Genomic DNA, 26,171 nt, shown 5'->3' with positions numbered 1-26,171 from the left:
ATTATTATTATTATTATTATTATTATATAGCGCAATATCCACTAAATTTGTTTAAAGTGCTTTACAAGGGGTCCCAAGCCGACAGCAACTCTTAACATTTAGGACAAGACATAATGCCTGTAAGGTGCTATAAAAATTTTTTTCCCGACAGAGACAGCACCGTACTCATTTCACTCCCGAATGCAGTGAGAGAAAAGGAGTAAAGAGCCTTTTCCAATGACTCAATTTTACATTGCTCCCATGAATTCATCTTAACAACGCCACTATATTAATCTTTTTTTTTTTTTTTTTTTTTTCCCAATTCAAGAAGATAGATTAGAATCCCATGAAATGGAAAAAAAATAAAAAAATCGCCACATCATCTCGTTCATCTGTTGTGTTTCACTCATCCTGTTTTTCGATAAAGGGGAAACCCGAAATGTCCATTCTATCTGTTTGCATAATTAAATTGAAGCTTCCATTCAATTTCACATTGTTATTCATTGCTGACATCAGAACTTGAACCAGGAACATATCAGTATCAGTCCAATGGCGAGTGTTATGCCACAAGGCCACAAAGCTTTATTGGTAGAAGATTGCACCTCTCTCAGTGACCATGTAGAATCAACTCCTCTCTTCTTGTATATGTCTTTTCTCACATATAAAGGCGCCCTTTTACTAAATTTTGTAGAGAATCGGAATGCTTATTGAACCGTTTATTTTGAGTCTGTAAAATGTCAGATGAGTTTAACCTGTATGTGGACAGGATTGACGTCATCAGACACAGAAGTTAGTAAGCAGGAGTGAAGCACTATAACCTGGTCCATTCTTGTTTTAGTAGGAAATAAAAGTGAAGTTGTAGGTGACTCAATTTTCCCATTTTCATCATTCAAAGAAAACCACAGTTTTTTTGTCATTCATTTATTGACTTAAAGAGGAAAAATACTTGTCTTGTGTGCCTCATAAAACTGTACACTGGGTGTTTTGAAATCTCAAATTTTCTCGGGTGATTCTATGGAATTGGAATCCAGAAGATGTACAACTCATTTTTTGGTGTTTGGTTGGCTTTAGGAAGAATCAGTGCTCTTTTAAAAAAACAAACTTTAGTGCTGTTGATATTTCATACAAATTTTTAAATGGCAATATGACTCATTGGAACTAAGAGCTTCAAAAAAAAACTATTGTTACTTCCGCCTGTACTAAATTTATTTTGTAAATACAGTTTAAGATAATAATGATATTATAATTTCTTTATTCATCTCCTACACAGGGGATTGGTTTTATCTTGTGGGTTAAACACTTGCCACCAGCTGGGCCAAGGTCAAGGTCTTGATGAACCAAGTTGTCTACTGCCAAGACAGGTAAGGGATTTGACTGGTGTGAGGGAGGAATCCTTGTTTGATTGGTTAATGTGAAAATTGCACGGGTAGAATGTGTCATGGTTGGCACGTATGTTTAACATGATAAAATCGAGAGAAGTTCCCTGATCTTTGATTAACTCACTCAACCCTAACACCGACTATATCCGTAGTTTACTTGGTTACTTTTACCCCATGCCTATTTATTACATTTTTCTGAGACAATTTATAGGCGTAGTATCAAAGTTAATGTTTTTAGTTTTTACATGTTAATGGTAGTTGAATAAAACTATCTATGCACATGCTCATTTTTTAATACATTTTTTCCAATTTCGATAAGTAGCAAAAATCTCTATGATTGAGTAAGTTAACTATCCCAACAAATCATACTTATACAGACCTGCCTGTTACTATAAAAAAATTCGTAGAATTATGAAATTTTGGTTCCAGTTTTACAACTTGACGAGCATCTCAAAGTCATTAAATCATGTTGAAAATGAAAGCTGATACCAAGTGAAGTGTTATTTAGTCCTTGTCAAAGTAAATTGTTGATCTTGAAAGTTAACTATAGCAACTACAATTTTTATCTCCTATAAACTACAAATTTTAAAAATTTTAAGTAGACAGGTCTGCTTATATATAAGAGTGTACATCGCTGTGTTGTAAAGTTAAGAGTCATGGACTCACTTCTTAACCTAAATTAGACATGAGGATTCGGTTCGAGCCAGTGATTAGACACCTCAACAGAATGTCCTTAGGAAAGGCATTTAGCTCGCAGTTTCCTTTTTCAACCAGCAGTGATTGGAAGCTGGGTCTGTTGGATCTGGTGGAAAGTATTTTGTACTTTTGTATTTTATATACGCATCCTGTCCAAAGGGTAGCAAGCAATAATTACTATCCATATAATGCTACTTGCAAGCTCTAATGGCTTTGAGAGATAAGATAATTTATTCATGTTAGGAGTGTGTAAAATGTACGAGATTTGTCACTCCTAGAAACTAGAAGAGATCTCATTCTTTTTCTTTGTGAGTTGTCCTCATCTTTTTCTCTTTTGAGTTTGATCAAAATCAATTGACAGTTGAAATGTATCTTCCCTTCATATTCATATGCAAATCCACTATGACTCCTCTTCGCCAAAGACAAACGTTATGTTTATGAAAAGAAATTATTATTAAGGTACGATAGCTTGGAAGTGGAGTTTCAACTTCAGGAGATCTTAACTCTCAGTTTTTTTAATGCCAATCAGCTTTTTGACATCTTTTAAAAAATTGAGCTTTTATATAGAACAATATCCACTAAATGTGCTCAAAGTGTTTACAAGGTGTCCCTGGCCAACAGCAACATTTAACATGAAGGATGGGACATGACGCCTGTTAGGTGATATTACAATTTTTTTTCGGACAGAGACAACTCTGTTAATGGCCAATTACTCATTTTACACCTGAGTACGGTGAGAGAATGTGAGTATACAGCCTTCTCCAAGGACTCAACTATGCGCCAAGCGAGGCTCGAACCCAGGACCTTCCGATCCAAAAGCGAGTGTCATACCACAAGACTACATAGCCACACCTTTTAAACACTATGTGTATATTGTTTTATAGTCATTGATTGTTCTTGTCAATGATGTTGGTGTTATTGTCATTATTATGATATCCTATTTTTCTCTCTGTGTCAGATGAAAAGCAAGTTCCTTAAAAAGAAGCCCATTCTAGGAATCTGTGCAGGCCGCTTTCATTCCGTAGTGTGGGCAGCTGATGAAATCTACACCGTGGGACTCAATGCGGGACAGTTAGGTAATCAGAATTTTACTTCATAATTTGATGATAACTTTACAAGGCTCTTTTTGTCATTGAGATTTATCTTTTATCTTTTTACAAAAACTTTTTATGTCATGGTTGTCAACATTGCACATGTTGGTGATTTCTTGCCAATTCCTTTGTTAAAAATTTTTATATTGGCAATTCTAGATCCTTTCCTTTTTTCTGTAGCATGGACAAGAAAAGTCCTTTATGGCTATAAGACCCACTTATTTATTTCTAAATGCTTTCTGCCAGGTCTTAATTCTAGTTATCCAACCATTGCTGATTGGATACATTTCTTACATTAGACTTTTTTGAATTTGGGTTGTTTGCATGGCAGTCTAAGACTTTACCATTGGATCCAGGTGTCGATAATATAGCGTTAAGATAAAGAACTGAACAAGTGTGGATGGAAGGTGCCAAACAAAGAAAGAAAGAAAAGTACAAGAAAAAAAACATTCCAAAAAACTCAGTCTGCCTCGACTGGGGGTTGAACCTCAGACCTTATTATCGTATTACGGATGGAATGATTGGTCATTTGATTAAAATTTTAAAAATATGTATTTTATTTTATTTTTAAAAAATTGGCTGTATTTTACAGGGCACCCGAAGGGAGACAAATACATTGACCAGCTCCAGTCCGTTCCCTCCCTTAGATCATCTTCCTCCATTGAGATTCTGGCTGTATCTTGTTCAGATGCAGCAACAGCGTGCTTAACAGCCAAGGGTCATGTCTTTGTTCTTCATGAGTACCAGTGTAAGAGGATTGCATTAAGGTTAGTCAAGTCATGATACAATGCAAGAGATTAGTCGAGCTTGTCCTAGGTTTTCACCAGGCAGTCTTTCCCAGCTTTTGTTACTTAAATCCGTTGTTCTTCCTCTGTTGGTTGAGATGTGAGCTTGGTTGGACATCTTCTTCTTGTAATACTTTGAAATGTTAAAATATGGCTTTACTGTGCGAGATGGAAATCTTGCAAGATTCTATTACTTGCAGAAAGGATGTGCCAAGTATCTCTCTGCCATCTGTCTGGTTTTTAAGTGATGTATTTATATTTATATATAAATAGAACGAAGATGACGTCACTCTGGTCTTTGTTATTATTTTTTGCTATCCGCGTTTCAGAAGTTCTCACTAAACTGTATCAACCAGACTATAAATGTTCATGGTTACACATAGATTTGTGTGTTGGTCCGTTATATTTCCAGATGTCAATGTTGTGAGCTTCTTAGCCAAGAGCGTATATTTTTTTTTATTGGCTGAAGAAGGGTTTTTGAGCCTGAAACATTCCTTGTTTGGTATTTTGTTCTTTATTGAAGCTGTTATATTCATTTTTGTTTATAATAAATTTGCCAGTGTGCCATTGGTCAGAGGCCAGTCTATTTTGTACTTATTCCCTTCCAGGTTGTCTGGAATTGAACAGATATCAGTGACAGGAGGTAGTTTGGATAACTACATCTGTTCTGATATGTTGATGGAGAAAGGAGGACATGAACTCATGCTGGCAGTTAGGAATAAATGTGGACAGGTGAGTGTCTTCCAATCGCTTATAATGTAAATGTTGCTGCTCGAAGCTTGAAGAAATAAATAACAATGTGAAATTGAATGTAAACAGATAGAATGGACATTTCGGGTTTCCCCTTTATCAACAAACAGGATGAATGAAACACTACAGATGAATGAGATGATCATCTCATTCACCTTTATCAACAAACAGGATGAATGAAACACTACAGATGAATGAGATGATCATCTCATTCATCTGTAGTGTTTCATTCATCCTGTTTGTTGATAAAGGGGAAACCCGAAACATCCATTCTGTTTTTGTAATTAAATTGAAACTTACATTCAATTTCACATTGTTATTTGTTCCAATCGCTTATAGGAATCTGATTCGGCCTCTTTGTGTCTATATATCTTGTAACAAAAACATTAGAATATGGAAAGTTTGATGATATGGTTAAGAGGTTATCAAATCTTAAATATAGAAATGATTTAAATTTGTTGTTGATCAGAGGGATCCATTTTGTTGTCAAATTGGATTCATTTGATTTCTTATACAATTCTGTTAAAAAAAAATAAAAAAATTCTGACAAAACCCAAGACTTTTTTTTATTTTAAGGCATTCTATGGTGCTAACAGTTTGAATTGGTATAATAATAATTGAAAGTTATCCGTTTTTTTATTGATCTTTTTTTTTTTTTGAATTCAAGAAGATAGATTAGAATCCATGAAATAGAAGAAAAAAAAAAGATGGATCCCATCTGTAATGCAACATTTACACACCAAATATGTCTTATTTAAAAAAGAAATATTTACCTTTGGCGTCAGAAATAAATAACAATGTGAAATTGAATGTATGCTTTCTTCGAGCTTCGAGCAGCAACTTTAACATTACCCAGTAATCTTTGGCATCAGATAACATCAAAATTACTTAAAGTGCATTTCTTTTATTTTTTCTTTAAACATTCTGTCCCATTTCAAGTTTAAAGAATCACTCACAATTTGTTGACTGTTGCGACTTTTTCTTCCCATCGTTAGGTGTACATGTGGAGGGAATCCAGTCCCAGTGTCAAACGTTGTCGCTGGAAGTTGAAGCGACAACTGACAGTGACAGATGTGTCAATCAATCAGGCTGGTCTGATTGTGACCACAGCCAAAGGACAGGCATACATGGGCAAACTCTCCAGCAGGAAGACTGGTGCTGGTAACCAGGACGTCATCAAAGAATCCCCTAAGGAGACCTATAAATGTAAACTATAGATAATAATAATAATAATAATAATAATAATAATAATAATAATAATAATAATAATAATAATAATAATAATAATAATAATAGACTCTTATAGAGCGCACAGTATCCTCAACAATGAGAATCTTGACACAAAACAATATTTAAAGTGCATGACATCAAGAAAGAAATGTTTTTAAGGATTTCTTGAAAACTGACAATGATTTGGATTCTCAGATGCTCTGTGGAATGGTGTTCCATACAGACGGACCAAAATGAGAAAAAGACCTTGGAATGAAGTTGATGTCACTCAGGTCTTTGTTATTGCTTTTTTGCCATCCGCGTTTATGAGTAATTCTCACTAAACTGTACTAACAAAGACTATAAACATTCAAGGTTACACATAGTTTTGTATGTTGGTCCGTTATACTTCTGGATGGCAATGTTGTGAGCTTCTTAGCCAAGCGCATACTATCTTTAAGATAATAGTCACAATATCATTGAAGAGTAGTGGGTCTTCAAAGTCTATAAGACACTTGAAGCTGGAGTTTATACTGGTTTTGTGTGGTTATGTGGTCTTGTGGTTTGACACTCGCCTTCCTATTGAAAGGTCATAGGTTCAAGTTCAGCTCTGAGCGGCGCATAGTTGAGTCCTTGGAAAAGGCTCTTGACTCACATTATCTCACTGTAGATGTAAAATGAGTACCTGGCTGTTAACAACTTTGTATCTGTTGGAAAAAATTGTAATATCACCTAACAGGCATCATGTCTTGTCCAACATGTTAAGTGTTGCTGTTGGCTGGGGACCCATTGTGAAGTGCTTTAAGCACGTTTTGTGGATATTGCGCTATATAAAAAACTCAAGTTTCTATAGCATTAAATGGAGATCAGCAATTGTTGTTGTTTTTTTTTTTTTTTTTTTTTTTACTATTTTACTAGAATGCTAGTCTATTACAAAGTGCTTTCTGCCAAATCTAACAAAACCAGCTACCCCGAGCTTGCTGAGTGGACAGGGGGTCAGAAAAAATCTAGACCGCAGTGAGTTTAAAATAACATTGCAAAATTATTACAAGGTAATAGAAATGAACAAAATCAGTGGTAATGATTTATTGACAAATGTTATCGTTTGCTTTCTCTTTTATTGTTTTTTTTCTTTTTTTTTTGACAATGACTACACAGGAAAACATCTGTTAGGGCAGCGTGGCTCAGCGTTACGGTCTTTGCTTCCTATCCGAAAGGTACAGAGTTCAATCACCCGCCGCTGCGTTGTGTGGCCTTGAGCAAGTCACCTCGCTCTAGCTCACTTTGCAGCGCTGCTCTGCGGCTGACACCTGGGTTATTCCAGTCTTCGCTTGGAATAGACCCTAGAGACAAATTTCCCCTTGGGGATGAATAAAGGGAATTTTTTTTTTTTAAGACTCTTTTAGTGCCAAATGATACCCATTTTGAGCCAGAATTTATCATTATTTAACAATTTTTACAATTTTCCAGTGGGTGGAGATGTGGAAAAACAGCCACGCTTGCTTGACTTCATGTTGAAAGAGGAAGTTGAGGATGTTGCGCCCATTCGCATACCCGGTGTGCATAGAGCCCTGTCTGTGGCTTGTGACAAAAGAGGAAGGAATTTTGGTGTCATCCAGGCCTTGCCCAATGGCTGGTAAGAGGACATAATAGTGAGGATGATATAGATGTGTGTATGGATTGAGACGAATCTGGGTGTTGAGTTTCAACAATTGGGAGTTGTATGTATTATTTTCATAAATTATTTTCAAAATCGCACCCCCCCTCTTCAGCTCGGCCTGATAATACATATTTCTCTCTTTATAAATATTTGTTTTCTTTTCTTTTTATCTTGTTTTGTGTTTTTTACATATCAATGATGTTGATAAAATGACAGAAAAAATTAATTTATATTTCAATATGTATCTCACCAGTGTGTTCAAATTTCCAAATGTGTCCTCGTCAGTGATGAATGAGAACATTCGACGTCTGCTGGTGGAGGCTGATGAGGGTGACATTCTACACGACGTAGTCATACAAGTATGTATTTGACAAATCCAATGAGGGGAGCTATGCGGCTATGTGGTCTTGTGGTATGACACTCGCTTTCGGATTGGAAGGTCCTGGGTTCAAGCTTCGCTCAGTGCATCGTTGAGTCCTTGGAAAAGGCTCTTTACTCACATTCTCTCACCGTACTCAGGTGTAAAATGAGTACCTGGCCGTTAACAATGATGTCTCTGTCCGAAAAAAATTATAATATCACGTCCTGTCCTACATATTAAGTGTTGCTGTTGGCTAGGGACCCCTTGTAAAGCGCTTTGAGCATGTTTAGTGGATATTGCGGTATATAAAAGCTCCTTTTTTTTTTCTTTTTTTTTTGTTGGGTTTTTTTGTGTGTCTGGGTGGGAATACAAATGGTCTCAAACAAGCCACATGGATAGATTGCATTTGAGGTCCACATTAGGTCCCTTTTTGAAGTAGTCATCTTAGGTGCTTGTGAACAAAAATAAACTTAAGATCATATTTTTTGATAACTCTTTTCATCCTCCATTTTACTGGTTTTGAACTGACTGAAACCATAAAACTACACAAAACAGGCTAAACAAGCACATATTTAGAAATAATTAAATTCGTCCATTTGTTGTAGGAGGAATTGGCGTATAGAGTTGATGAAAAGGATAAAAGATATGTGCACTCAAAAGAAATGTGCACTTGTATAAGTAGCTTATACTTACCCATGCACTAAACAGCCATGTTGACGGTAAAATGCGTTGGATGTAATGAAGTGATGTCTTCATCTTATTTTTCAAATAAACCAACTGACTTGATCAGACTGATTATTACTGGGTGGGGTTCCTTACCTCCCACAGAGGGCAGCGAGGCACTCACTGTGTCTTCTATCCTCCTATATCAATTTTCCAACATGCTTTTTGTCTTTGTCTTGGAATGAGATTAGTTGGTTTTGTCCAGGCCCTGGCAGGATACCCTGGCTGAGAGGGAAACAGTCAAATGTATATAGAGTTTTGGGAGATGGTATTTTTTTCCCCTTGTAAATCATCTCTCTGTTATGCACTGTATTATATGATTTGTAAACATTTGAGTGTATCCCTCTTAGTTGGGATCTGTGCTTGTGTATGGATGAGACTTTTAGGTGATCTCAAACTAGGTACTTAGATAGCGTGCTCATGGAAACTACAACTGTTTCCTATTTGAACCAATTTCCCTTTGTATAACCTTTTCTTAGGTGCTTTAATTGTAAATCAGGAACTTTTTACTATCCCATTTTCTTCCTTTTTACTGGTGCTGATATGACCTTAATGTGTTGCAAGCGTCGTAAAACCCATAAAAACAACAAAAACAACTGAGTATTACAGACAACATGCATATCCAAAAGAAAATGAAAAAGACAGAGATAATGCCATGATTGATTTCCAAAAACATCGGTATGACACTTGCCTTTGGATTAGAAGGTCCAGGGTTCAAGTCTTGTTCTGAGTGGATCATAGTTGATTCCTTGAAAAGGCTCTTAAATTACAATTTCTCACTATCCTCAGATGTGAAATGAGTCCTTGATTGTTAACAGCGTTGTGACTGTCTGAAAAAAAGTATGTAAGAGGCTTGTGTCTCATCTTATATGTTAAGTATTATTGTTGGCTTAGGTCCTCTTGTAAAGTGCTTTGAGCATGTTTGGTGGCTATATAAATGCTCAATTTAATTTCAATTTCATATGTCATTATTTTTGTTTTCTGCGTCCTCTTTTGAATTTCTCAGGTTGATGACAGGAGGTGGCCAGTTCATCGCTACATCATCAGCTCAAGATCAGACTACTTTTATCACGCATGTCAAGATCTTGGCAAATCAGATGATAATATATCATCAGTCCCAGTGATCAAGATGGAGGATATGACCCCTGACCTTATGGATCAGATTATACAGTATATGTACACAGACACTTGTGACTTGATGTCGGTGAGGGATAATTCACTGTTTATATATATTATTTTCACACTGATGATTTTATAATATTACAATGTCTGGTCCAAAAGTCTAATAGCCATTCGCTGTCTTTTGAAGAGAGAAGTGGCTTCTATTAAAATGTGGCTAAAATTCTTATAATAATAATAATAATAATAATAATAATAATAATAATAATAATAATAATAATAATAATAATAATAATAATAATAATAATAATAATAATAATAAAATTAGATAATAAAATAATAACAATAATATAATAATAATAATAATAATAATAATAATAATAATAATAATAATAATAACAATTCGAGCTTTTATATAGCGCAATATCCACTAAACGTGCTCAAAGCTTTTTACATGAAAAAGAATGACTTAGTTTTTATGGTACATTTTCTATTTGGGGTCCTGGTGGCTTACTGGGTAGAGGCTAGGACCTGAAGTAAAAAAAAAAGTAGTCCTTCCGAGCCATTAGGTCCATGGAGCTGGAGTATTTTGAGACATGCCAGCCTTATATCTGAATGTTGACATAAAAATTGCTATTGTCCAGCTTAACAGGCTTGAATTTTTACTTTTTTTAAAACTTGAAAATACTATTTTATATCTGATTTTATATAATAAGAATTACGTCCTTCTGCACAGCATTGTTAGATGCTGTCACCTAGGCATTCCATTATCTGTTGACAATACATCAAACAATAATCTGATGTCAACATGAATCTAATCATCCTTTTTGTTCAAATGAGCAGTTTGGGGGAAAATAATCTTACCCAGGGAAAGAAACAGAAGTGTTTGAAGCAATGCTTGAATCCAGGACCTCTGGGTCTTAGTGAAATGCTTTTAACCTCTTGTCCACCTTGTTCCCCCACCCCCTCCCTCTCTCATTTATCATCATAAATGTTATATCTTTCCACTACAGCCAGGATATCAGGTTAAATTGAACCTGAGGACTGCTAACCCTAGAGACGATAAACAGGGACGAAAAACCAATAATATGAAAAACAATAAAATGGAGGAGGATGTTGGATTGGACAGGCAGACTTCTGCATTTGTGGTGGAGCAGAAGAGGAAGAAGAGTGGAAAGGGCAAGGAGTCTCATCAGTCCAAGGACCCTGTGAAAATATTACAGGAAGCGGCTCAAAAACTTGGCATCAAAAACTTATCAGAGAGGTAAACCTCTTACCATATCAAATAGGAGCATTGCTGTTGAATTACCTACAGAAAGTTTTTTTATACTTAATGATTTGAGAGAAATAGATCAAGTTTCAATGATTTTGATTCTGACATGGGAAAGTGAGACAGACCCTACCCATCATTTACAAAAAAGATATAAAACAATGTTGTGTTCAAAATAAATTAAAAAAAACAACAAAAAAATCTACCTTTATTCATACCATAGGATTAATTTCTCTCTAGGGTCTATTTCAAGGGGAAACCGGAATAACCCAGGCAGCAGCTGCAGTGCAGCGCTGCAAATTGAGCTAGGGCGAGGTGACTTGCTCAAGGCCACACAGCTCAGCGGCGGGTGATCGAACTCGGTACCCTTCGGGTATGAAGCTGAGCCACACTGCCCCATACCTTCCAGGAAGTCAAATTGAACCATTACTTTACCAATCCTTTTATGCTCGAGTCATTGATCAGCCTTTCCCTTTAACCACCCATAGGAAAATCGTCACATTCGTTACGATGCAGCCAACATTATTCTCGTTCTAATTTCTTTTGTACATCATATTTGAACAAAAATGTTTGCTATAGTTAACATATATTAACATTGTGTTGAAGAGCTCGTTTAGCAAACAAAAAGTATGTATAGCAAGAACTGACAGATTTTGTGTTTGAATGAAATAAATCTATTTTTGTATAACTGGGTGTGACGTTTTGGAGAAAATCCGGAAAAGGCTGGTAAGGAGAGAGTTAAATCTAGAATATATTCGTTTATGTCCCCAGATTGAATCAAGTCAGATGTACAGACGGTGTCATTTCATTGGACAGTCCACTTGACAAAGATACTTTTCATTTTGACAGGTTGAGCTTGTAAGTTAAAAAACACTTTAAAAAAATATAATGTAACTACCTCAAGACTGTTTAAATTCCATGTATCTAAAGAGAAATATTGGCTGGGAGTTTTGGTGATGACTGGGAGAGATTCGTTCATCCTGGACTATTTTTTATATCTACCATTGAGTCAGTGTTATTTTAATGCATTTTGAATGCATTGTTTAAGAGTTAAATTGTAAAGTAAAATAAAGGGAGTAAAAATGACTCAAATGACTTAACAAAGGGGAGTGAAACTATTTGTAATTCATCACTTTCTCATTGTAATCTATCTTAGTGTAAGATAGATACACATGAAAATATTACTCATGACGATCATAGTTTAAGGCCTACGGGGTTATATTCAGTTCAATACTATTACATTTGCACGCTGTAAAGTGTTTGATCATTTGTATAATGTAAAACAAAGTGAATCAAAAGCTAACATCTCTCAAAACCCTTTCTTTCTCTCTCTCTCTCTCTCTCTCTCTCTCTCTCTCTCTCTCTCTCTCTCTCTTTTCTCTTCATCTCTCTCATCTCTCATCTCTCTCTCTCCTATCTACTATCTATCTATCTATCTATCTATCTATCTATCTATCTATCTATCTATCTATCTATCTATCTATCTTCTATTCTCTCTTCCTCTTCTATCTCTCTATCTATCTATCTATCTTCTATCTATCTATCTATCTCTCTCTCTCTCCTCCCTTCCTCTCTCTCTCTCTCTCTCTCTCCCTCTCCTCTCTCTCTTCTCTTCTCATCTCTCTCTCTCATCTCTACTCTCTCTCTCTCTCTATCTCTCTCTATCTCTTCCTCTCCCTCCCCTCTCCTCTCTCTCTTCTCTCTCCCTCTCCCCCCCCCCTCTCTCTCCCTCTCTCCCCTCTCTCTCTCTACTCTATCTCATATCTCTCTCCTTCTCTCCTCTATCCCCCCTCTCCTCTCTCTCTATCTCTCTCTCTTATCTCCCCTCTCTCCCCCTCTCTCTCTCCCCCCCCCTCTCTCTATCTATCTATCTATCTCTCTCTCTCTCTATCAATCTATCTCTGTCTTTTCTCTCTCTTTCTCTCTCTCTCACTCTCTCTCTCTCTCTCACTCTCTCTCTCTCTCTCTCTCTCTCTCTCTCTTTTTCTATCTCCCTCTACCCCCCCCCCCCCATCCCTCACACACGTTTGCCATTCTACCCTCAGTATTGGTCTAAGTGATGTAACTATTGTGACGGCAGACGACAAGGAAATTCCATGCCACAAGTGTATTCTTGCATCACGTCTAGAGTATTTCTACAGCATGTTTGCCACAGGATGGGTGGAGGTAGGCAACTGATTATAACTGGGCGGGGTTCCTGACCTCCAATAGTGGCCAGGGAGGCACTTACTGTCTCTCCTATCCTCCTATATCTGTTTTCCAAATTGCTTTCTGGCTTTGTCGTGGAACGAGATTACTTAGTCTTGTTCTGACCGTGGCCAGAGTTCCTTAGCTGGGAGGGAAACAATCGAATGTATAGTTATAGTTTTGGGAGATTATTTTTTTCCCTTGTAAATCATCACTCTGTTATGTATTGTTATTTTTTATTTTTAACATATGATTTGTAAACATTTGAGTGTATTCCTCTTTTACTATCCAATTTTCTTCCTTTTTACTGGTGCTGATATGACCTAAATGTGTTGCAAGCGCTGTAAAACTCTTAAAAACAAAAACAAAAACAAAACACACTGAGCCGAGAAAAAAGGCATTTTTGTGTACATAAACGTCCGAGGTCTTAGGAGTGAGTCATACTGTCTAAATGTGTGCATTTATTTATTCATTCATTTATTTTAGATTTGGGCTCACATTTCATTATGTTAAATACTAATTTAATGTTATATTTCTCTTTATGTATATTTCAAATACCAATCTAAACAACTCTCAATCACAGTTATTGGTGCTTTCTCGTAGTATGATACTCATCCTATGTAACTCTTACTTTTCAACAAACTTTGTTTTCAACAGTCGAAGCAGACAACATGCCTGACCTTCCCTGTACCCGGAGAGGCCTTTGAAATCCTGATAGATTATATCTACACAGATGAAGCCCAACAACTCGTGGGTTGGTATCACATTAATCACAGTAAAATAACAATGAAAAAATTAGCTTTTTTTTATGTAGCTCAATATCCACTTAATGTGCTCAAAGCACTTTACAAGAGGTCCCTGACCAACAGCAACACTTAACATGTAGGACTAGACACGACGCCTATTAGGCGATATTACAATTTTTCAGACAGAGACAATGCTGTTAACGGCCAGGTACTCATTTTACACCTGAGTATGGTGAGAGAATGTGAGTAAGAGTCTTTCCCAAGGACTCAACTATGCGCCGAGTGAGGCTCGAACCCAGGACCTTCCGATCCGAAAGCGAGTGTCATACCACAAGACCACATAAATATATGGACATTTTTCACTCTGAATATTGTTTTCAACCTGAACATATTTTATCAAATAGATGTATTTCAATCGTTTTTGACTTGCTGTAAGGAGGAGAAACGTGGAAGATGTCAAAGCAAAATGATTTATATTTTATGTTTTTTTTTTGTTTGTTTAAAAAAAAAAAAAAAACTTAAATATTTTGATTTTAAATTCTGTTTGAAGTCTTGTGAAAATATTGGAATACTCCTTCATCTAATGATTGTATTAGAGATAATGCATAAATTGTCAAATACTCCTTCATCTAATGAATGTGATAGAGATAATGCATAAAATGTCAAACATCCCTTCATCTAATGAATGTGATAGAGATAATGCATAAAATGTCAAATACTCTTTCATCTAATAATTGTGATAGAGATAATGCATAAAATGTCAAATACTCCTTCATCTAATGAATGTGATAGAGATAATGCATAAAATGTCAAATATCCCTTCATCTAATGAATGTGATAGAGATAATGCATAAAATGTCAAATATCCCTTCATCTAATGAATGTGATAGAGATAATGCATAAAATTTCAAATACTCTTTCATCTAATGAATGTGATAGAGATAATGCATAAAATGTCAAATACTCTTTCATCTAATAATTGTGATAGAGATAATGCATAAAATGTCAAATACTCCTTCATCTAATGAATGTGATAGAGATAATGCATAAAATGTCAAATATCCCTTCATCTAATGAATGTGATAGAGATAATGCATAAAATGTCAAATATCCCTTCATCTAATGAATGTGATAGAGATAATGCATAAAATTTCAAATACTCTTTCATCTAATGAATGTGATAGAGATAATGCATAAAATGTCAAATACTCTTTCATCTAATAATTGTGATAGAGATAATGCATAAAATGTCAAATACTCCTTCATCTAATGAATGTGATAGAGATAATGCATAAAATGTCAAATATCCCTTCATCTAATGAATGTGATAGAGATAATGCATAAAATGTCAAATATCCCTTCATCTAATGAATGTGATAGAGATAATGCATAAAATTTCAAATACTCTTTCATCTAATAATTGTGATAGAGATAATGCATAAAATGTCATCTGGTCATCTGTTTCAGTGACATATGACCTATGACCTATGATATGCTATAAATTGGTACATCAGACGTATTTGATTTGATATGTAATATCCACTTCCCAGATTGCTCGGATGTCAAACTCTTGTATGAGGTCATGGTTCTTTCAGATCAGCTGTTGTCTCGAGGACTCAAGGAATTGTGTGAGGTGGCTTTGGCCAACATCGGTAAGTACGTGGACAATGATTGTTTGATGAAATGAAGGCACCTTTAGCCAGCAAAATGAATTTGTCACTTTGGATGGGTGACCTTTGATCTGTTATAAAGTAATTCACAGCCATTAGAATAACTTAGGATGTGGTTGAGCAGTTATAATAAGGGATTTTAAAAAATGATGTGGTTGAGATAATAGGGCTATTGGAGTTGACATTAAATAACTTTTTTTTTGGATCTGCAAATTATTTTTAATGATAGCTCACTGAACCTATTTTCTCTCTCTTAATTTTTCAAAACATAACAGCTCGACTTGATTTTTATTTTCTATTTATATCACATGCTTTTTAAAAATCATTCGTAACTTATTGAATCTTGGTGTTTTAATTTTTACATTGATTCATTATATTATCATTTTCCAGTATCCTTTAAGAATGTATCAGAGTTTCTGGAATTCTCCAGTGTATACAACGCTGACCAACTCAAGGAAACATGTCAACAATTTGTCTCTTTCAATCTGTCTGCTGTACTGGAGGCTAGGTAAGGATATTCTCTTTAAATGATTTCTGTAATCTAAAACCCAATGAACTGTCACCACATCACTGCATGTGTTTCATATAATTGATTTTATTAATGTTACCCCATACATATAAATGTAATTTAATTTAATGTAATAATTAATTTATATAACGCAAGGAATCCACAAAAAGTTCTAAGGTGCTACACATACAAACACAAAAGGTAAGACAAAACGAAAGTACTATTCCTACTCGAAAGCTTGTCTGAATAGGAATGTTGTCAAAAGTTTTCTTAAATTACTGAGCGCGGAGGTGCCTTTATGTTCTTTTATCTAATTTGTTCCATACTTTTGGGACCCCGGCAGCATAACATAATTTAATGATTTAATGCTCAATAGCTTCCTTTGGAAGTGGATGCTAGGTTCTTTAAAAATAAAATATTGTTGTTGTTGGTGTTAGAACTGTTTTATTAATAATGATGAAAAATATAATAAAATTCCCTTAATTCATCTCATAGGGGAAATTTGTCTTGGGGGGTCTATTCCAAGGGAAGACTGGAATAACCCAGGCATCAGCCGCAGTGCAGTGCCGAAAATTGAGCTAGGGTGAGGTGACTTGCTCATAGTCACACAGCACAGTAACGGATGGCCGAACTTGTAACTTTTGGGTACAAACAAAGACTGTACCGCTGAGTCACACTTCCCCTAACTGTTGTTGTTGTTATCATTGTTTTAATTAGAAATGATTTCATGTGATTTTATGATTATCACAGACTTGAAAGTTGTCTTTTCTTTATTTTGTTGTACCAGGATTATGGAGGTATTGAGTGAAGAGACGTTACAAGAACTGACAGATTACTATAGGTCTACGGTGAGTAAAATGGATGATTTATTGTAATGTATTCATTACTGGTTTGTTTGTGGTATTCATTAGTAGTTTGTGGTAGATTTATTGTATTATATTCATTAGTAGATTATTCGTGGTAGATTTATTGTAATGAATTCATTACTAGTTTGTGGTAGATTTATTGTAATGTATTCACTCCTAGTTTATTTGTGGTAGCTTTATTGTAATGTATTCACAGTTGGTTTGTGGTAGATTTATTGTAATGTATTAATTACTAGTTTATTCGTGGTAGATTTATTGTAATGTATTCACTACCAGTTTATTTGTGGTAGATTTATTGTAACGTATTCACGACTGGTTTATTCAAGGTAGATTTATAGTAATGTATTCACTAGTAGTTTATTTGTGGTATCTTTATTGTAATGTATTCACTCTAAGTTTATTTGTTGTAGATTTATTGTAACGTAGTAGTTAATTTGTGGTAAATTTATTGTAATGTATTCCCAACTAATTTATTTGAAAAATGACTCATAATTATAGAATTGCTGATAACTGAGACAACCTTTAAAACTTCCCAGTTTTTCTATTATATTCATACTCATTCTGATTTCTTGATTGTCATGTCTACCACCCCAGATGCCAAACGTGGCATACAGAGTGTTGACCCCGTCCAGTGATATCTTGGACCAAACTTACTTGGACAGTCTTGTGGCAGAATATCAAAACCAAGACTCGAACCCTCAGGATGGGACATCGGAATCCACCAGGAAGTCGACATCAGCCAAAAAACGGGCAAAGCGAATCAAGAGCGTGAGCGAATCGGATGGACACCAGAGTATACAGCCAATCATATCGTCAGACAACCCAAGTCAGTCCAGGCGCAGGAGTCGACAGATGTCTATCGGCTCTGACGTTGGTGGCAAGTCAGAAGATGTGGCTGTGACAATGATGGAGTGGAAAGACAAACACGTTGGAGAAGATAACACGGTAAGTCAAGATTTAATATTTAAAATTTAGATAATGAAATAAAAAACTCCCTTTATTTATCCCCTAGGGGCAAATTGTCTCTAGGGTCTATTCCAAGGGAAGACTGAAATAACTCAGGCGTCAGCCGCAGTGCAGCACCGCAAATTGAGCTAGGGCGAGGTGTCTCGCTCAAGGCCACACAGTGCAGTCGCGGGTGATCGAACTCGGTACCTTTTGGGCACGAATCAAAGACCATACCGCTGAGCCACACTGCCCCCAAGAATGTGTTAAGGTAGGGAATAAAGAAAAGGAAAAAATTTGGAAAACAAGCCATCAGATCACCTTTTCAAATACAAACCAAAGTTATAACAGAACTTTACATGTAGGTTGGGGGTCCCGATAGCTCAGTTGGTAGAACACTCGCTTCACACACGCAAAGGGACTGAGATCGATCCCGGGTGCAGTTGAGATTTTTTCTGACCCTCCTATCCACCCTGCAGTGAATGGGTAGCTGAGTCTGTTAGATTTGGCGGAAAGTACTTTGCAATAGACTAGCATCCTATCCAAAGGATAGCAAGCAATTGAAACCGGGATAAACTCCGGCTCCATGGGCCCAATGATCTGAAGGACTACTTTGTTTTTTTTACATGTAGGATGAGACGTGATGCTTGTAATATTTTTTGGGGGACCACGGCAATGCTGTTACTGGCCAGGTATCACTGAATTCATACATGTCAATTCTCCATCTAGAATGCTACAGTCTTTATCTGACCACACTAAACTTCAAGTAAACAACAAATCAAATTATTTATTTTATGGTTGAGATTGTTTTCAACACATGATCCTCAAATATGGAACAATCTTCCCAGGGCTATTCATAAAAAAAAAACAACATATTTTAAAGTTACTGTCAATATTTCACATTTATTTGATATAGATGTTGTTTTTTGTTTGTTTTGTTTTTGTAGTTTTTTTTAGTAATAACTGAAAGTGTGTCTGTTTGTGTATTTGTTTGTGTGTGTGTGTGTGTGTGTGTGTGTGTGTGTGTGTTATTTTAGATTGTCATTCTCAAAACTGTGAAGCACATCGAGCAAGCCTAGTCATGGTTATGCGCTATACAAGTGCTGTATATTATTATTATTATTATTATTATTATTATTATTATTATTATTATTATTATTATTATTATAACATATGATGGACAATGTTTTATTGATGCATTTATGCGCCATCTCGTCATGCTTTACTGATTGTGTCTGAAATCCTCCTAGTAGATGAGGATTTTTGTAAAAAAAACAAACAACAGTGATGGCATCTTTTGAGATATTGTTTTCTTGTGTCTTGTCAGACGGCTGCACCCAAGACCAGAGGATCAGACAAAACGGCTAGGCAGAAGGACTCAATGGTCTCTGCCATGCCCACTCATCCAGAGGATGTGCCCATATGGACCTCAAAGATGAAGACACTGACCACTTCCCATCAGTTAGACACAGATGACAAGACAGACCATATCTCTGCAAGCCAGACATTACCAAGCAGTCCTGTCCCACCGTCACTTTCATCACCCACACCACCACCACTCAAAAGCCCTACAATCCCAACTGCTGCTGCTACAAGCCTGAGAGACATCATGAGAAATGAGTTTAAAACCAACCGGTCTGAGTAAGGCATCACAATAGAAATGATTCGTTATTTTATTTTAGGATGACAATGTGTTAAATTTTTATTTACACATCAATTGGCACAAGAATTTCCCTAGATTTGTGTTAATTTGAAGTTTAAATAAGATAACATAATAGACGGAATGAGAAAGTTTAGGGGAAATAATCCTCAATATCTCAAAAACGGAAAGAATGGAGTTAGGGAATTTTGGAAAACCACTCTTCATATATTTTTGATATATAATAACCATTTCCATTGGATTCACTAACAGTTATCTCTTCAACTTGCCAGGCTCAAACACAATGATGCCAAAAAGAAAAAGGATGGCAAAAAACAAGATAAGAAGGAAAACAAACCCGTGGTTGCCAAATCACCAACCTGTCCATGGTATGTTTTACACTGCTGTTTTGTGTGGCTATGTGGTCTTGTGGTATGACACTCGCTTTTGGATCGGAAGGTCCTGGGTTCGAGCCTCACTCGGCACATAGTTGAGTCCTTGGAAAAGGCTCTTTACTCACATTCTCTCACCGTACTGAAGTGTAAAATGAGTACCTGGCCGCTGACAGCGTTGTCTCTGTCAGAAAAAAATTGTAATATCGCCTAACAGGCGTCATGTTTCGTTCTACATGTTACGCGTTGCTGTTGGTCAGGGACCCCTTGTAAAGCATTTTGAGCACATTTAGTGGATATTGTGCTATATAAAAGCTCAATTTTTAAATTTTTTTTTTACTCTAGAAAAATGAATTATAATTTTCTTTTTTTAATACAAAAATTTTTTTTTTTAAATGGAGCTGTTGTGTTGTACAATATCCACTTAATGTAGCCCAAAAGTAGGATAAGACATGATGCTTGCAATATATTTTTTTGGGGACAAAGACAAGGCTGTTACCGGCCAGGTACTCATTTTACACCTGAGTGTGGTGAAAGAATGTTAGTAAAAAGACCCCCTTTTCCAAGGATTTTGTGGTATGACACTCGCTTTCGGATCGGAAGGTCCTGGGTTCGAGCCTCGCTCAGCACATAGTTGAGTCCTTGGAAAAGGTTCTTTACTCACATTCTCTCACAGTACTCAGGTGTAAAATGAGTACCTGGCCGTTAATAGCGTTGTCCCTGTCCGAAAAAAAAATATAACATCGCCTAACAAGCGTCATGTTTTGTCCTAAATGTTAAATGTTGCTGTTGGACAGGGACCCCTTGTAAAGCGCTTCGAGCACGTTTTGTGGATATTGCGCTATATAAAAGCTCAATTTAAAAAAAATATGAACCATCATCAATGTAATAATTATTTCTATTTCCACTCTCTTAATATTTCGTATTTACGTCCTTGTGTTATTCCCAGGGGTACAGTGAGTGGGGTTGTCAGCGGTGTAATCAGTTCATTCCGGGATTTGATGCTACAAGATCAAACCCAACACGAACCTGGTCCAGCTGCTGCTAAGGGACATACAGGACACACAGGGACACCTGCATCTACAAAATCTTCCAGGTTGGTTTAAAGTGTTGGATAAAAAAAATCAACAAATTCATGCCCTTTCGCAGCGGCAACATAAGATCCCATCGCCTCGGCATTCCATGAAGGAATATAAGTAATCCATTAAGCAAGATTACATGAATCACCCATGTTGTCCAAGTGAGCAAACTGGGGGTTAATCTTGCCCAAGGAAAAAAAAATGAAAGTGCCTGAAGCAGGGCTCGAACCTGGGACCATCCAGATCAGAGTGCAATACCTTAACCACTCGACCATTTCACCACCTGGTTAAAATGCAAGGTTTATTCAGACCAGCTATAAGTTTCTCTGTTGTCCGTCTGGATTTTAAGTGATGTATTTTCATGTTTTTATTATGGCAACCCTGCAAAATGCAGGATAGGCTGAAAGAAGAAGAAGAAGAAGTATTAATATTTTTATTGTTTTTATTGAAGGGTTTTGATCCTGAAACGTTCTATGTTTGGTATTTTGTTCTTTTTCAAAGCTGTTATATTCATGTTTGTTCATTACTTAATGAAGTCCTAATGATTTTATTCAAGTTTTATAAAGTCAGTTTTAGATTCAGTTTTCAACATTTACCTCATCCTGATATAATATCATCATATTGAGATGGTGAGTAATACTTACGCATTCAATTTCCTCTCCTGTTCGTGAATAATTGGTATGTCATAGATGCTATACATTTCTGTAATTTACTCACAACAGACACATGAAATATACAGGCAAACAACACTACGTGTAACCTAAAATGTTTATATTACTATTCAAACATTTATTAAGTGAGAACTGATCATCCGAAGATGTTCTAAAGACAATAGCAAAGAAACTCTGTGTGTTGTTTTACTTCGTTGGTAGGAAATTGAAAGAAATTTTAATTCGTTTTAAATCGTTCGATTCCTGTATGGTTCTGCAACTCAAACGAGTGAGTTGCACTCACTTTGTTATGATAAAACAAGAGACCGACTGAGAGGAAAGGTCAAATGGAGGGCAAGACGGACCGGAGTGGACATTGAATGAACTCAGTTTACAGCCTTACAGTGTTTTAATTTGTTTGTATTTTACCATTTTCTTCCATTAATAGATTTAAAGTTGTTGAAATAGAATCCATGACAGAACAGTGCTCAACTTTTATTTAAAAGATAGCAGTAAATGAAAAGTTAAAGAATTAGTAAGGGGAACTTTTATCAATCTAAGAAACTAGGGAGCAGGCACTGGTATAAGATTAAGATCTGAACAAAAGTGTATGAAAGGTGCCAGACAAAGCAAGAAAGAAAAATACGAGAAAAATAAAACATTCCAAAAAAATCAGTTTACCTTGACTCGAGTTACGTTTTTTTCGGGATCGTTTTTTTTCTTGTATTTTTTTTCTTGCTTTGTCTGGCACCTTTCATACACACTTGTTCAGATTTTAATTTTATAAACCTGTTTCTTGTTTCCTTGCAATTGTGAGGAAGACACGGTGTGTTCTATGGCAATTTGCATCACCTTATATATTGCCATATATACATACAGTCTTATGCATATCCTCTGTTTTAACACGACTGAAATTCATCAATTAAAATAATCTTTCTTAATTTTTGTCCAGACATCCCCGATCAGCCCCTATCGCCATCCCACACAAGGCATCAGGAACTCAACCTACTTCTCCAAGGGGAGACAACCCTTGGCAGAAAGGGCAAGCACAGTGGTCGTCCCCTCCATCCTTCCTGTCATGTTCCACATCCCCACCACCACTGCTACCTTCACGACCATCCCCGGCTACTGCCAAGGTCAATTTTACTGACATCATGCAGGATGAGATGGAGAAAGAGGCAACGTTAGTCAAGATGAGACAAAAACCTCTTACTTTGATTCAGGTTGGTGCTTCTTGTAGCTCGCAATCCCTATAGCTTGGTGGTTGAGCACTTACCCTGCAATCAATTTTAGCCCAATGAAATGGATGACTTAATGAATGAATTAATTCATTGATGCTGAATATATTATTTTCCTCTTATAAATTTAATTGTGTGATATTATCTTCTTCATTGTCGTGTTGATATCGACCATGTAGCTTTCAGAGTTGAATTTATGATGGTGTTAACTCTTGTCTTTTATTATCCAAAACCTGTTACAGTGGCCTAATGGGTAAGGCATTGCACTTTCACCTAGGATTCCTGAGCTCGATCCTTACTGTTGGCCTTTCGTTTTTTTAGATGATGCCTAGGTTTTTATATGATATTTTACAAGGATAGACCCTGAAGAGTAATTTCTCTCTGGTTGAATAAAATATAATTTTATTTTATTTCAATTTATAGATGAACATTTTTACCCCATTGTTCTTCCTTCCTTCTGGGTGGGGTTCCTGGCTTCCATAGTGGGCAGGGTGGCATTTACTGTGTCTTTTATCCCCTTATGTGCGGCTATGTGGTCTAGTGGTATGACACTCGCTTTCGGATCGGAAGGTCCTGGGTTCGAGCCTCGCTCGACGCATAGTTGAGTCCTTGGAAAAGACTCTTTACTCACATTCTCTCACCGTACTCAGGTATAAAATGAGTACATGGCCGTTAACAGCGTTGTCTTTGTCCGAAAAATTGTAATATCGCCTAACAGGCGTCATGTCTCGTCCTACATGTTAAATGTTGCTGTTGACCAGGGACCCCTTGTAAAGCGCTTTGAGCACGTTAAGTGGATATTGCGCTATATAAAAGCTCAATTTTTTTTTTTTTTTTTTTTTTTTTTTTATATCTGTTTTCCAATTTACTTTCTGTCTTTGTCTTGGAATGGGATTACTTGGTTTTGTCCTGACCCTGGTCGGAGTTCTTTGCTGGGAGGTAAACAGTCGAATGTATAGTTAGAGTTTTGGGAGATGATATTATTTTCCTTGTAAATCATCTCTCTGTTATGCATTGCATTATTTTTGTTTTACATATAATTTGTAAACATTTGAGTGTGTTCCTCTTAGCGGGGACCTGAGCTTGTGTTTGGATGAGACATTTAGGTGATCTAAGTACATTGATAGTGTGCTCTTGGAATCTATATCTGTTCTTTATTTGAGCTAATTCCCATTTGTCTTCCTTTTTCTTGGGTACTTTAATTGTAATTCTAGAACTTTTGACTATCCCATTTTCTTCCTTTCAACTGGCGCTGATATGACCTTAATGTGTTGCAAGCGCGGTAAAACCCTTAAAAACAAAAACAAACCATTGTTCTTCCTTCCTTCCTTCATCAGATGGAAGAAAAAGCCATGCAGGATCTACTCCAACATTACCATGCCAGTGAGAGGGTGGATGACTTTGTCACAGTGGAACGGGTCACCAAGCACGCTGTGGCTACCCCTGTCTGGCAAAGGGACTAATAAAGGCACTACCTGTGAAAACAGATGTTGACACTGAATGATGCATTATGGGTTAAAAAAAAGATGACAGCACAGTCATACTTGCTGAACCAAAAGATGGCAACGATAATAGAGGAATGGTAGAAAAACTGATATTAATTCAGAAAAGTTAGTGGAGCAGGCACTTATGTTGATAATAAGAAATGAAGTGAGTAGATAAGTGCCAGAAGACGATAGAGAATAAAAAACCATGCGGTGATGGGGGTTTGTACTCATGACCTTACTGTTACGACAACTCCGCCTGGCTGGGAGAGGGTTTCTACAGTTGAAGCCATCCGCCACTCCCTAGGAGTTGTGGATGGCTTCAACGAAAGAGCTACCTCTCCCAGCCAGGTGGAATTGTTGTACCAGTAAGGTCGCGGATTAGACACACCTAAAGTCTTATTTTTTAATAGATTAGATATGCCTAAACTCTTATTTATTAATAGATTAGACATGCCTAAACTCTTATTTATTAATAGATTAGACATGCCTAAACTCTTATTTATTAATAGATTAGACATGCCTAAACTCTTATTTATTAATAGATTAGACATGCCTAAACTCTTATTTATTAATAGATTAGACATGCCTAAACTCTTATTTATTAATAGATTAGACATGCCTAAACTCTTATTTATTAATAGATTAGACATGCCTAAACTCTTATTTATTAATAGATTTGACATGCCTAAACTCTTATTTATTAATAGATTAGACATGCCTAAACTCTTATTTATTAATAGATTAGACATGCCTAAACTCTTATTTATTAATAGATTAGACATGCCTAAACTCTTATTTATTAATAGATTAGACATGCCTAAACTCTTATTTATTAATAGATTAGACATGCCTAAACTCTTATTTATTAATAGATTAGACATGCCTAAACTCTTATTTATTAATAGATTAGACATGCCTAAACTCTTATTTATTAATAGATTAGACATGCCTAAACTCTTATTTATTAATAGATTAGACATGCCTAAACTCTTATTTATTAATAGATTAGACATGCCTAAAGTCTTTTCACTCATAGATTCGATTTAAAAAGGATCTTGTCTCTAAGCATATATCGTTGATAAATCATTTTTTTCTTTTCGTCACTTGTTATGATTCAATATAATGTATTGTAAATATGTTGTTACTGTTATTGTTGATATGAATATTGCTGTTGTTGATTATAATATTCTGTGATATTATATGGTAACGGGTCAAGTTTCCACATTTCTGTTCTGTTACTTCTCTCCCCCAACCATTGTGTTATAATTTATGTTGTAGGATGTATAGGCCTATTTGCTAGCTTGTGTACATGTGGATTCCCAGAGCAGACGATGGAGCACATCCTTAGAGAATGCCAGGATGGGCCCAGCTGCACTGACCATGACCTAAGAGTCTGCTCCACAGATGCTGTGGAGTGGGTTTGTGTTGGAGCAACAAGCTATAATGATGAGGCCTATTTGCTATAAGTGCTTTATGCTTTTTTTTTTGTAAACTTTTTATTTTTGGTTTTAATGTAGCAATTCTAGTTGTCTAGAAATGCTTTTTTGTTGTTGATGTTGATGTATATTCTACAGTCATCTCTCAAGGCATTATTTTAACCTATATTTAATTATTTTATTGTATTCTGTTCATGGTAACATTCAAATTGAAGCAGTTTTAGGTTTTTGCCTACACAGTTGTTGATAAATCACCCAAATACCCATCTGTTTTGCGTAACAAAACAGTAATAAAATATTTGTATC

The 26,171-nt window shown here is 36.0% G+C and overlaps 1 protein-coding gene across 2 annotated transcripts in view; it reads left to right on the top strand.

Annotated features, from left to right (window-relative positions):
* LOC144967439 (inhibitor of Bruton tyrosine kinase-like) overlaps window positions 1-26,171 on the top strand; it is a 34,772-nt gene extending 8,601 nt beyond the window's left edge. For both annotated transcript variants that reach the window (XM_078904687.1, XM_078904688.1), the window contains 21 exons: window positions 1,250-1,340; window positions 3,013-3,130; window positions 3,738-3,912; window positions 4,539-4,662; window positions 5,676-5,886; window positions 7,360-7,525; window positions 7,803-7,908; window positions 9,640-9,837; window positions 10,766-11,016; window positions 11,794-11,880; window positions 13,068-13,188; window positions 13,867-13,963; window positions 15,506-15,607; window positions 16,016-16,133; window positions 16,921-16,981; window positions 17,594-17,944; window positions 19,272-19,585; window positions 19,877-19,972; window positions 20,925-21,071; window positions 22,657-22,927; window positions 24,280-26,171. In XM_078904687.1, coding sequence (XP_078760813.1) covers window positions 1,250-1,340; window positions 3,013-3,130; window positions 3,738-3,912; window positions 4,539-4,662; window positions 5,676-5,886; window positions 7,360-7,525; window positions 7,803-7,908; window positions 9,640-9,837; window positions 10,766-11,016; window positions 11,794-11,880; window positions 13,068-13,188; window positions 13,867-13,963; window positions 15,506-15,607; window positions 16,016-16,133; window positions 16,921-16,981; window positions 17,594-17,944; window positions 19,272-19,585; window positions 19,877-19,972; window positions 20,925-21,071; window positions 22,657-22,927; window positions 24,280-24,405 — 3,331 coding nt within the window. In that variant the 3' untranslated portion in view covers window positions 24,406-26,171. The remainder of the gene's footprint in view (window positions 1-1,249; window positions 1,341-3,012; window positions 3,131-3,737; window positions 3,913-4,538; window positions 4,663-5,675; window positions 5,887-7,359; window positions 7,526-7,802; window positions 7,909-9,639; window positions 9,838-10,765; window positions 11,017-11,793; window positions 11,881-13,067; window positions 13,189-13,866; window positions 13,964-15,505; window positions 15,608-16,015; window positions 16,134-16,920; window positions 16,982-17,593; window positions 17,945-19,271; window positions 19,586-19,876; window positions 19,973-20,924; window positions 21,072-22,656; window positions 22,928-24,279) is intronic.

The sequence above is a fragment of the Berghia stephanieae genome, chromosome 3 (genome assembly GCF_034508935.2).
Source record: "Berghia stephanieae isolate SIO BIC M18660-M18661 chromosome 3, UCSD_Bste_1.3, whole genome shotgun sequence".
Taxonomy (NCBI): domain Eukaryota; kingdom Metazoa; phylum Mollusca; class Gastropoda; order Nudibranchia; family Aeolidiidae; genus Berghia; species Berghia stephanieae.
This window is presented reverse-complemented; position numbering and strand designations above follow the sequence as displayed.